Genomic DNA, 14,003 nt, shown 5'->3' on the forward strand with positions numbered 1-14,003 from the left:
TTTTCTTTTCTGAAGTTTGAATGCCAGCAGTACACTTATGATGCTGCATAGAACAGAATAGATTGGGTTCTTTGTTCAGTAAGCTCAAAATGGTCAATTAGGACATAGCTATTGGGAAATATGTTAAAGAACAAGTTCAGTAAGTGGCAAGTCTGAGGGTATTCAGTAACTTACACATGTAGTTTATGAAAATTTGGAAAAATTTCATTTGGAAAATTGAACAGCTTTGTGTATTCACAGTTGACATACTTGGAAAGCAGTGTAATGCATTGGTTAAATACTTTAAAATTAGAATTCTTGGATTAGAATCTCCATTTTACACTTCTCAGCGGTGTGACTGTGGGCAAGTTACTTAACCTCTCTTAGTTTCTTGTGGTTAAAAATAGATCTTAACCTTATTTAGTTGCTGTGAAGATTAAATGAATTTATACATATAAAGTATCCAAAGAATTTAGGGTGGTGTCAGGTATATAGTACTTGTTATTAGCAGTTTTTATTTTCATGTTGTTATATAATCTCATATAGATAAGATTTTATTATTTATAATTCTTGCAAAAATCTTACATTTGAGACCATAGTTTCATGTATATCCAAAAGCTGTATTGTACAGATCTTTTTAAACATTCATGAATGTTTTATAGCATTCCATAATTATTAATAGAGCAAATATTTTATAACTGTTAAGTACTGTGCTGTCATTGGGATATAATGCAGTGTTTAACATAAAGTAGGTATAAGGCACATCCATAGTAACTAGCTACTTTTAAAAGAAGTTAGGAGATTTCAAGTACACATAGCTAACACATTAATATAACTGAAGTTAATTTAATAATAAACTTAAAATTTCCTTAGATCCAAATAGATTTTAATCTTTTCTCTATTCCCTTTTGGTTTTGGTAGAATATTGAATTATAAGGCAAGGCAAGTAAATAGCAGTTTGACCAAGAATATTGCTGTCAGTTGAGAGTGTTTCGGGGATACATCTTTTCTTTTTTTTTTTTTTAATATTTTATTTATTTGACAGAGAGAAATCACAACTAGGCAGAGAGGCAGGCAGAGAGAGAGGAGAAAGCAGGCTCCGGAGCAGAGAGCCGGATGCGGGGCTCGATCCCAGGACTCTGGGATCATGACCTGAGCCAAAGGCAGAGGCTTTAACCCACTGAGCCCCCCAGGCCCCCCAGGGATACATCTTTTCCAATGCATTGCTTGCTCTTTGCTTATGTTGATTTTATAATCCAGGTTTATTCTGTGCTTTATTATTCTTTGTAGGTCTAGAGTCTTTTTTTTTAGAGTCTTTTTTTACTATTTCTTGGATTTCTAAGAAAATTTTTGTGAAACTGTATATACTGTAACATTTCCATAGTTTATTTTCAGAAAATAATATAATTCTTACTATACTTACAGATTTTAATTTCAAGTCATCAGTTTAGCTAAAATGGCAGTCATTGCAGAAACTTACATCTTTTGTCTTGCTTCCTTTTTCAGTACCAGGGTTCTGATCAAGCAGGAAAGGAGAAAGCAAAAGGTAAAGAAAATATATTTTTATTTATATTAGCCTTATAAGAACAGTGATCTTTTGAAGTGTTTTTCAAAGGCTAATAAATTGACCGAAGTAACTGGAAGACCATTCAGTCTTCTCTGTTCTTGTAGATAGCTTGATTAGCCAACCGTTTTCTCAGTCAGAGACTAAAGGTCATTGTTGATTCTTGTTGTCATTCTAGTTCCAAAATATATCCCAGTCTTTTAAGGGAAGTCTGATCAGTTCTCACTACCTGTGCTATGAGTACCCTAATTCAAATCATCATTTATTGCCTAGAGTATTATGATGGCCTTATAACCTACCTTCTAATTAAAAAAATATTTTTTCTTACATCGATTTTATTATGTGAAGTTGAACATGTATATATCTTACAACCAAGCAGTATATATTGAAGAGAAATTTTTCGCATGTGTATTTTGAGACATGTACAAGCTTGTTTGGATCAGTGTTGTTAAGTAGCAAAAAAGAAAGAGAAGGCAAGAGAGGAAGAAGAGGGGCAGGGGTATGGGGAGGGAAGGGGACCACCCAAATGTCTGTTAGTAGTAGAATGGTTAAACAAATTGTGGCATACCCAAGTAATGATATAGCAGTGAAATGTATCAACCACATGTAATTAATGTAGATGAATCCCAAAAATATAATATTGAACAAATAAAACAACTCACAGATTACATAAACAGTAAGATTCCATTTATAAAAAGTTTCAAAACAGAAAAAATATGTTCAAAGCTTATAAAATTTAAAGAAAAACAAGGAAGTGATTATTATAAAAGTAGGATAGTTAATTTAGTGAAATGATGTCTCATTGTAAATTTAACTCATATTTTCTTGATTATGAGATTATCTGACATTTTCATCCATGTTTCCTCTTTTGTGAAGTACTTTTCCAAGTATTTTTTCCATTTTTAATTTGTGTTGTCTTTTTAAATTGTCTTTATATATTTAGAATTCTTGGGTTATATGTGTACTCTGTAGCTTTTATTTTTCTTTTCTTTTTTTTTTTTTTGAAGATTTTATTTATTTATTTAACAGAGATCACAAGTAGGCAGAGAGGCAGGCAGAGAGAGAGAGAGGGAAGCAGGCTCCCTGCTGAGCAGAGAGCCCGATGCGGGACTCGATCCCAGGACCCTGAGATCATGACCTGAGCTGAAGGCAGCAGCTTAACCCACTGAGCCACCCAGGTGCCCCTATTTTTATTTTCTTAATAGTATTTTAAGGAATGTTCTTAATTTTAATGTAATCAAATTTATCAGTGTTTTTCTGCTTTATCTTTTTTCCTTTGTAGTCTGTTCTTCACACAGCAGTTAATATGATCTTTTAAGAGCACAAATCAGAATTTTGATTTCCCTGCTCAAAAGCTTCAATTGTTTTTCATTGCTTTTAGAATAACATCTGACTTAACCATAGCCTAGAAGGACCTGAAGGATCTACACCCTGCCTACTTCTCTGACTTTCTTGCTGCTTGCCCTGTTCATTTTATTTTAGCTATACTGACAGTCTCTCTGCCATTCTTCTTCTCTTTGTCTGGAATATTCTTCCTCAAGATATTTGTATGTCTGCCTTGTCAGCATTTAGGTTTCAGCTGAAATGTCTCCTCTTAGATTGGCTTTCTCGGATCAGTGTATCTGAGTAGCTCCCCACCCTCCACTTACTTTCTTTCCAGGACCATTTTTTTAATCTTCTTTTTCATAATCTGGTATTTTCTTATAAATTTGTTTCATCTGTTTCTCTTTATTAACATATATTTATCAGAAGAGGGATTTTATTACTTTTGTTCATTTTGTATCTCCTTTGCCTAGAATTGTGTCAAGCAATAACATAGGTATTCAATAAATAAACTATAATCTGTTCCCAGATTTTTTTTTTAGTAGTCTAACTCTGGATCATTCTTGTGAATATTTATAAGAAAGGGAAAGACATATCCTATGGCCCTTCCCTAAAGTGTTGATCTCTAGTTATGTCACTTTTCTATTCTTTGAAAATGTCATACCTTCCCTTGAATATGTCATGTCTTCCTTAAGTCACTCTTCCCCAACCCTATTTTTAATCTCTTCATACTCATTAGATGACCTTATGTTTCAGAGGAAATAGAAGCTATCAGATGAGAATTATCTCATATATCTACTACCAGTTCTGTAATGTGTCTTAAATCTTCACTGATTTTCTCTTTCCCTTCTGTGATGGTGGAGGTAGTTTCCTTTAGACAAAGGAAGTTCTCTTTATTTGCAGTCTGGATTCCATCGCTCTTAAGGACTTCACTGCATCAATTATTTCTTCTCTTTTTTGTATCCTCAATGAGTCACTGTCAGTTGGAGGCTTTCCACTGATATTCAGATATATTCAGTTTGCCCCTATTAAAACAACTAAAGCCCTCTCTGGATCCTTTCCCTTTCTTGCTCTGCCCCTTCACTGTTATCTCTCATTCACTTCTCAGTCCACTCAACAGTACAGCTCTTGCTAATGGCAAAGTAACAGTCATGGAAGGATAGTAAAGGAAATTAAATTGACTCTGGCTGGAGATTAGTCTCACATAGCTGCCTTTTCTTGTCCTCTTCGCATTTTAGTTAACTTTTAATGGTACTCAGCTGTGCATATCTTTAAGGCTTTTTATATCTGTAAGATAGCACACCAGGTAGAAAAATAAGTTTTTACCTTGTCAGATTTATCAAACTTTTAAAAAGCTTTACATTTCAGATAATTTTTAATCTTTTGATACCTAGTAATACCTTTATAAAGTTCTATTTTAAAGGCAATATATTTACCAAAAAGATTTTAAGAGGCTGTGGAATTAAGAGCCTTTAGGCAAACTATATCATCGAGATTGGTTTTAATTTATATGTAAGCACATAAAGGGGGGTGTCAAAAATATAAAAATATCAAATCAGTTAATTGTTAAATAGCATTATTAGTTTTTTTATTTTATTTATTTATTTATTTTAAAGATTTATTTATTTATTTGACAGAGAACACAAGCAGGCAGAGAGGCAGGCAGAGAGAGAGGAGGAAGCAGGCCTCCTGCTGACAGAGAGCCTGACATGGGGCTCCATCCCAGGACTCTGGGATCATGACCTGAGCCGAAGGCAGAGGCTTTAACCCACTGAGCCACCCAGGTGTCCCGGTTTTTTATTTTTTATAATTCTGCCTAAAACCATATAGTTGTTATAACAACTTTTTTTAAAAATTATTTTAGGAATATTTTGAAAAGAAAAGATTAAAATCAAAAATGAAATTACTGGGGGTTTCATCGCCTGTCAAAAATTCCACTCTCAGTTTAGATCTCCTTAACCTGTATATGGTAAATCACATATCTTGCCAGAAGAAAACACCTGGTAAGTCTTCCTGTTAGCATTTTGTTTTGACTCTAATGTGATAATAACATTCAGTTTTCTAATAAATTGATAATTTTAGAACTCAAAGGATATGGAAAGTAAAATAATTTTAAAACTTGGTTGCCTTCTTTAAATAGTTACTTTTTTTTTAAAGTATCTTTGCTACTTTTTGCTTAAAAATTTTTTTTTTGCTTAATTTATTTGTATCTTTAAGTTGTGTGTTATATAAAATTAATTTTATAAGGTATGGTCAAAGTTACCATATTGCATTCATATTAGTTACTACATTATTCTATAGAGGCAGAATAGTTAACCAAAGTTTAGGTAAAAGGGCAGGGAATAAATGTCTTTACTATCTTAAAGTATTTAGAGAATTTGTTTGAAAACGATTTTTGCCTCAGTGATTATTTTCCTGTATCACAACTTGAATAATTTCTTAGGCATTCTTGGAATGTTGACCATAGTAGTCTAATACTTCAAAAATAAAGTTCATTTTTGACTGCACTTTGAGCCTTCAAGTGAATAAAAAGTTTAGTCAGAGTATTTTTTTTTTCAAGGGAACTTGTGTCTGATATTAAATTTTTAAAATAAGTACTAAAGTGACAGGTTAAGAAATTAGACAGTTCTTAAAGGAGGGATAGAAATTGATCATAAGTACTGTTAGTATCTCCTCTTTTCCTTTCTCTGCCATTTTTATTCCTTAATGCACATGCCCTTTACACAAGCAAATTTATAGTTTAGATGTAAATATGTTATATATGGACTTTAAGAATAAAGTTTTGTTGTAAATCTGTTTGATGTATTTATCTTCTTTTTCTTCACTTAGGTAATACAATGTTACCAGCCACAGTCATGACGTTTTACATTAAATCCTCATACCTTATTTATCAGAGCTAAAGTTTGACCTGTTAGCAACCTGTGTTTCCCTTACTCCCTAGTCCCAAGGCCCTACAACCACTTTTCTACTCCGTTTCTGTGAGTTTGAGTTCTTTTTTAGATTCCATGTGTAAGTGATACCATGCTCTATTTGTTTTCCTCTAGATTAATTCAGTTAACATAATTTAAGGTCCATCCAAGCAGTCATAAATGGCAGGATTTCCTTATTTTTTATATATATTATATTATTTTATATTATAATATATATAATATAAATATATATTATATATTTTATATTATATATATATATATATATATATATATATATATATATCACATGTTCTTTATCCCATCACCCATTGACAGACATGAGGTTGTTTGCATATCTTATATCTTGCCCATTGTGAATGATGCTGCTGTAAACATGGGACACAGGAGTACCGAAATCTCCTCTGGTCTTCATTTCCTTTGGATATGTATAGTTAGAAGTGGGATTGCTGAATCATGTAGTTTTACTTTTAACTTTTTCAGGAATATATATTATGTTCTCCATAGTTGATCCACCCATTGGTATTCCTATCAGCTGTGCACAAGGGTTCCCTTTTTCCACATCCTTTCCAACACTTGTTATCTCTTGACTTTTTGATGATAGTCATTCTAACAGGTGTGAGGTCATATCTCATTGTGATTTTGATTTGTATATCCTTGAAGATTGGTGATGAGCACCTTTTCATGTGTCTGTTGACCATTTGTATGTCTTCTTTGGAAAAATGTCTATTCATTTCCATGCCTATTTACAAAATTAGATTGTTTATTTTTTGCTAAGAATTGTATGAGTTATATATTTTGGAGTTTGAACGCTTATCAGATAAATGTTTTGCAAATATTTTCTCCCATTCCATAGTTTGTCTTTTCATTTTGGTAATGGTTTTCTTTGCTGTATAGAAGATTTTTAGTTTGATGTAGTTCCACATGTTTGTTTTTGATTTTGTTGCCTTTGCTTTTGGTGTCAAATCCAAAAGTCATTGTCTAGACTGATGTCAAGGAACTTTCCCCTTGTGTTTTCTTCTAGTTTTGTGGTTTTCGGTCTTAAATGCAACTCCTTAATCCATTTTGAGTTGAAGTTTGTGTATGTTGTAGGATAGGGGACTAGTTTCACTTTTTTTCATGAGACAGTCCAGTGATGGCATTTACATTTATGTATTTCCTTTCTTCCTCACTATCTTTTCATTTATACATTCAGCATATTTATTGAGTACCTCCATTATTGAGTACTTCCATAAGTAGTATACTGGATGTTGGGAATAGAATAGAAAGTGATGGGGTCAGGACACACTGTCCCCAAAATAAGGCATATTGGCATACTAAAGATTTTAAGCAAAAGGAATTTGAGAAGCAGTATGTGCAGGAAGGATCCTCATGTGAGAAGTGTCCTCCCTATACCTGGAGGAAAGGAACATCTTTATCTCTAAGACAGAGGGACACTGAGAGGAATCTAAACAAATATGCCTTGTTATTTCCTCCAGTTGGCTACACTTAGTTTAACATCCCTTTTTGTTTGATCACGTTTTCTCACTACTTTTCATTCCCCATTGAACCTAGCATAAAAATGCTCTGGTTTAACCACTTCTTTGGGTCTCCATTTCCTTATAAAGATTTCCATTTAAAATTGATCTGCCTTTTGTTATAGAGTCCCTAGCTGAGAATGGAAAGGTAGAGGAAAAAGATATTTTATCTTCCCTACAAAAGCATAAGTTTATTAGTAGATGGTATTAGGAGGTGGGACGTATAGGAGGTGGTTAGGTCATGATGGTGGACCCCTCATGAATGGAATTAGTGCTTTTATAAAGAGACCCCAGAGAGCTCTCTTTGTTCCTTTCACTGTGTGAGGACATAGGGAGAAGACAGCTCTCTATGAGCCAGGACTCAGGCTCTCAGCAGACCCTGAATCTGAGAGCACTTTGATCTTGGACACTGCCTGGCTTACAGACAGAAATAAATTTCTGTTCATAAGTACGCAGTCTAAGGTATTATGTTAGAGCAGCCTGAATGGACTAAGGCACTTAGCTAAAAGGAAGGGCAGTGGTGCAGCTGGGGCTCAGAGACTGCTTGAATTGGGGACTTGAATACCACCAAAAATTTTTTTTTTAAGATTTTATTTATTTATTTGACAGACAGAGATCACAAGTAGGCAGAGCAGCAGGCAGAGAGAGAGGGGGGAGCAGGCTCCCCGCGGAGCAGAGAGCCCGATGTGGGGGCCGATCCCAGGATCCTGGGATCACAACCTGAGCCGAAGGCAGAGGCTTAACCCACTGAGCCACCCAGGCGCCCCACCACCAAATTTTTTTTCTCACTTTAGATATTGACTTTATTCTCTCAGATTGTCTTTTTCATTCAGGCTTGAAATGAAATTCAGGCTTAAAATACTAATACTGCTCATCTCTCCTGTTTTGCCACAAGGGAAATGCTGAAAGTTGTTTCTTTGGTTCTGAGTTTTTTTTACTGGAAGCATTTTACCTTGCCCTACTGGTGCTAGTTCCTAGCATTGGAATAATTAGGATCACATCTCTGTGGTTATAAATATTATTGATTCACCTTGAGTCAGATGACTGCTCTTAAGTCAATTATTTTTTCTAGAGACATGGTTTTATTAGAAGGTAGGAAGTTCTCTATTAGAACCGTATAGTTGAAGCACTTTGGTGACTCAGGCTGGTTAAGCATCCAGCTCTTGGTTTTGGCTCAGGTCATGATCCTGGGGTCATGGGATCAAGCTCTACCTTGGGCTCTGTGATCATCGCAGAGTCTGCTTCAGATTCTCTCTCCCTCTCCCTCCTGCTCTCTCTCTTGCTCTCTCTCAAATTTTTAAAAAAAAAACTCACACACACACCACCCCTATGTAGTTGGTATTTGTGAAAAAGCACTACCCAGGAAAGGAGAGCAGTTAAAAAGTACTAAGCAGACCAAATAGTGATATTTTGTATCAGGAGAGAAAAGGCTTCTCTTTTCATAAAGTTTGAAAATCTAGTAAGAGAGAGAGAGAATTAATCAGGTATAATAAACCATGGTAAGTGCTGTAATAGAGAACATACCTAGTGCTGTGGGCATGTATAACATAGCATCTGGTATAGTCTGGGGATCAAGGAAATCTTAGAGGAAGAAAAAAAATAGAACTGAATGAGTATAGCACCTTTCATGAGGACTATGTAAGATGATGAAAAAGAGATGATTTGAATGATCTGTGATAGTTTTTAGTACTGTAATGACTTCTAGCATCTATAGAATATAGGTAGTTTTAGGAATTTTCTAAGATACACACTTATTTAATGAACATTATATATCAAACATTGCTTTTAAAGATTTTATTATTTTTAATTATAGTTTTTTTCATTATAGAAACTGTGAGAAAACCAATCCATGTGAATATGCATAGAGACATAAAAATGCCTCTAAGAAAGCATAATTTGGAACTTCCAATGTCACCTAACTGTGTACCATCTAACCTCTGCATTGATGATATAGACAACAGGTAGGTTTTAGCAAGGTTGAATATTATTTAGGTATTTAAACGGGTCATCACCAGTACTGTTTTATTCATTAGAAAATGTACAGAGGACTTTTCTTCTAGCTCTTGTTTTTGTTTGACTGTTAACAGTATTATTAAAATATTAAGACTTTATCAGATGAGCTAATGTCCATAGTAAATGTTTTTATGCATAGTTTGGCTTTCCTTATCCTCACTGTGTTTCTCTAGTAATAATACAATTTTAATAAATTCTAAATAAATGAAACTCTAAATAAAACTCTAAACTCTAAATAAACTTTAAATAAAACTCTAAATGATTTAGAGTTCTGTATGTTTTATGTATTTCTGTAGAACAGTATGAGTTTTATATTTATGAAAAGATAGTCATATTTATTGCCAGATTTTTTTAACCTTAAAATTTTCTTTTCATTTTTATATACTGTTAAGACTAGGCAGCAAGAAAGAACTTGCCCCAGTTCAGGTGAGACTTAAAAAAATTTTTAAGTTACTTTAACAATTGTGGCATGCTACCAAATGATAGAAATTTTTTGAATATCAGGGAAAAATATTCTTTAAAAATTTTTACAGTCTTTAAAATTATTTTTAAAGTTTTTAATGTATGGAACTTATACCTTAAATATATTTTAACTGTTTGCTTATGAGAAACCCTTTGGAGTTCTGGTAATGTAGATCAGGTCTATGTGTACATAACTTTTGTTACTGATGAGCTGCAAAAGATAATTTGTTTGGGGATTCCTGCTTTGGGTTCATCTGATCATTGACAAATTCTTCTAGCATAGTGACCAATGATTTTATATCAAATTGTGATTTTCAACAATTACACTGATCCCAAGATTATTTTTCTTTCAGTGTACTGCAGATAATCTTTTTAGTAAATAAAATTTTAATCAATTAGAAGATCTGTAGATTTTGATTAAACCATAAAATTTTAAGATCCATTGATATATTATTATATATACATTTTTAAAGATTTATTTATTTTAGAGAGAAAGAGAGCATGCACAGGGGGCTGGGTTAGGCAGAGGGAGAGGGAAACTTAAGCAGACTCTCTGTTGAGTGTGGAGCCCAATACCGGTCTCAGTCTCACAAGTCTGAGATCAGGACCTGAGCCGAAACCAAGAGGCAGATGCTTAACTGACTGTGCCACCCAAGTGCCTCAGGTCCACTGCTACATTATTAATTATACTTTCTTTGCATTGAATTGCCAAAATTAAACTGCATCAGAGAATGATAATGCTACTAAAATCTCTCGGAAATCTTTTTAGCTGAATTGTGGGTCAGTGAAGCTCAAATTTCTCATCATTTGGAGACATGGTGTGAAGGTTGGAGATTGAGGGGACCATAAGTGAAAAGGCAGGTGGAAAGGAGTTCTTCAGTATAATTTTAGTTGATAACCTCTCTTGTCTTAATAAGTCCTGTGAAGTACTCATGACTTGCTTTTCCTTGGAACGTTCTCTGCAATCTGTGACCTTTTTTCACTCCTATTTTTACTTTCCTCTACTCAATTTTATATATTTTAGCAGATCAAATGGTTGTATCTTCTTTCTCTATAGTTGTCACAAGTCATGAACTCATATAGAATGTTTAAACTGCAGTTCAACAGCATAGAAAATTGTATTTTTGCTCAACCATCTTTTTCAGCAAAATTATCTTCTAATAGGAATATTACAAAACAAAATTTCATTCTCAGAATAGCACCTAGCCCTCAGAAAGTTGCATGTGAGAAAAAGCAGAATAAGCAGGTACATTTGAATCACAGTCTTAGTATTTTATATCATTGTATTTTTATGATATGCTCTTTTTTTCTGGTCTTGTGGACTTAAAAAATAATAGTTGTGAATTGCTGTAGATAGAGGCAAATTAGGATATCAGCTAAATATAATAATTCCTCTTTGGTCAAAATTTAATTGTCTCCTCTGTAGAAGATAATGAATCCAAAAACTGGAATCTTCTTTAAAAATCTTTGAAATCATCATCCTTTTGATCTCTGTCAAATAAATAAATAAAATCTTTTAAAAAATAAAATAAAATGATAGTGAAATTGAAAGTATTTCAGTTTGTTTATATAATAGTTGATAATTGTAATCACAATAAATAACTAGTTGGTGATGTCATGGTGGCCAGATAGTCATGATATGGAACGGGCCCTGTGAATTGCAGTGTATAATCTCAGTGATGTTATAGTAGTCTGTTAAAAAAATGAGTTTTGGTGGTTTGGTTCTTTTTATGATTTGACAGATGACAACTGGTTATATGCACTTGAATTAAAACTATACAAATGTATTTATATAGATATGTGTAGTGCTAAAATGTTGTTTAGTCATTGTATTCTCTAAAGTTAGAAGTCTGAAAACATCCAGATTTTAAAATTTTGAACTATATCTGCCAACTATAAAAAGTAGTCATTTTATTAGACTATATAGAGTTTAAAAAATAAATACTAAGTTATGATTATTATGCTAATATATAATGGTAGTGGGGGAAATGGTTATTATATAAACTTGATGTCTTGTTAATGGGAATATTCAGTTTTGAATTTATCCCATTTTTAGCATGCATTGGTTTTATGCCATATTTATATATTTGTCATTTTTAAATGAATTTATAATTTATAAATTTAAAATTTTTAAGTTACAGTTACATGTTATATATTGTATATAATATATGATATTAATGATATGATTCAGTTTTATGGAAGTATTAAAGTATGTTCTCTCTTTTTTTTTTTTTTAAGATTTTATTTATTTATTTGACAGAGAGAGATCACAAGTAGATAGAGAGGCAGGCAGAGAGAGAGAGAGAGAGAGAAGCAGGCCCCTGCTGAGCAGAGAGCCTGATGCGGGGCTCGATCCCAGGACCCCAAGATCATGACCTGAGCCGAAGGCAGCGGCTTAACCCACTGAGCCACCCAGGCGCCCTAAGTATGTTTTCTCTTTTCCAGAGAAGAGAAAGTATTATATTCCAGTGACAGATGTTAGCCTTATTAATTTAAGGACCCATTAACTTTGGAATGATGCAATGAAAAACATTTATTCAGTTTGTATTTTACAAGACTAAAATCTGCATTGTAGGTAGTTTATAGGATAGAGAATGTAACTCTCTAATCTCTACTTAAATAATCTCCTATTTTTAGGCTGCAGGTTAGTGACTATCTTTAGAGGGGTAAATAATATTTTTTTAAAGATTATATTTATTTTGTCAGAGAGAGCGAGAGAGCACAAGCTGGGGGAGCATTAGGCTGAGGGAGAAGCAGGCTCCCTGCTAAGCATGGAGCCCAATGCAAGACTGGATCCCAGTACTCCGGGATCATGACCTGAGCCAAACACATAACCAACTGAGCCACAGAGGAGTCCCAATAATGTTATACTTAATACACAGAAGAGAAAATTAAAAAGAGAGGCTAATGTTCTTGTCCAAGGTGTGGTGGCAAATTGTTAAGTTTTAGAAAAGTGTTTAATTGCTTATTTGGAGAGATTTCAAGAAAAGTAAGAATTAAAATGAAACTATAAAATAGAAAAAAAAAATGGCTTGAAACAACAGGTTAGAAGAAAAAAAATGGGCTGAGGCTCACTGACCCCTAGAGAAGTAGTGTTGAGCCTACATAAAGTATTCTCTCCTCTTTTGGTTTGTTTGTGTGTTTCTCACTTCATGGGATGACTTCATCTCTGCACCTCTGTCATTGTTTCTGAGGTTGAGATATGAGATGTATTACCAGACTTTATTTTTAGCTCTCCCTGACTTTGGACTACCCCTTTTTATTTCCTGAGATTCTCAGTATCTCTTTTTGTCTTCTTTTTATCCAACTTTGTGTCAAAGATTGTTTTTGGACTTCTCATTTCTGTGTTTCATGGCTAATAAATATAATATGCTATAGATGTAAATTCTTATTGCTGGATAGATTAGTGTCGGGCCACTATAATATCTTTATGTGGTACCTTCCACATTAACAAATGGATTACCTCATCTCTTTTCTACAAGTCTCCATATGTTCACCATTTTGCACTCAGTGGTATTGATATTCAGAAAGATTAAAGGAGTATTCTAAAATTACTCAGTAAATGGAGAAAACGGAGATAAATACAGCTGTTTTTTGGGGAAAAATAATTTTCTTTCAGAAAATTTGCTTGAGATTCTGGTGTCCCAGGTATTTTTTATATATATATACACATGCACACACACACACACACAAACACACTATATATATAATTTAGAATATATTTAGAATATATTCATTAATTATAATCAATATATTTATATAGATTTATTAATATTTTAATTTTGTTTAATTATATTTGTAATATATTAATTATAATTAATAATATTTATATTTTTAACCTCTGAGGAAATGGTTAGCTCATCATAGTATCAATTGTTATATTGACAATCATTTAAATACTGGTATTGCTTTCACTGTTAGCACAATATTTGTTTTGTTTTTATTAAGGACACAGTTTCAACAAAAAAATTTTTTTTGCATATAGGTGTCTAATTAGATGACATTTTATGGTAAGTAATTTAAATTGTATACATGTATGTACATTTACCATTTTGGCAGGTTCTTCTTTCTCTTTTCAGCACAGTAAAGTTAATTATTCTAATTCCTTGGCTTCCAAATTAAATGAAAATCAAGATGCTCTTAGTCCATCACATAAAATAGCACAATTTGGGTCATTATTCGAAAGATTAAACAGGTAAGCAAAGATTTTTGAAGATT

General features: G+C 33.1%; 1 protein-coding gene across 1 annotated transcript in view; it reads left to right on the forward strand.

Moving 5' to 3' along the window:
* The first annotated feature begins 1,435 nt into the window (after positions 1–1,435).
* Positions 1,436–14,003, forward strand: part of C7H12orf40 (chromosome 7 C12orf40 homolog) — an 82,001-nt gene continuing 69,433 nt past the window's right edge. The window contains 6 exon segments of the mRNA XM_046011812.1: positions 1,436–1,525; positions 4,731–4,869; positions 9,139–9,286; positions 9,716–9,749; positions 10,843–11,031; positions 13,865–13,980. Of these exon segments, the coding sequence (XP_045867768.1) occupies positions 1,436–1,525; positions 4,731–4,869; positions 9,139–9,286; positions 9,716–9,749; positions 10,843–11,031; positions 13,865–13,980 (716 nt within the window).

This window comes from Meles meles, chromosome 7 (assembly GCF_922984935.1).
Source record: "Meles meles chromosome 7, mMelMel3.1 paternal haplotype, whole genome shotgun sequence".
Classification (NCBI taxonomy): domain Eukaryota; kingdom Metazoa; phylum Chordata; class Mammalia; order Carnivora; family Mustelidae; genus Meles; species Meles meles.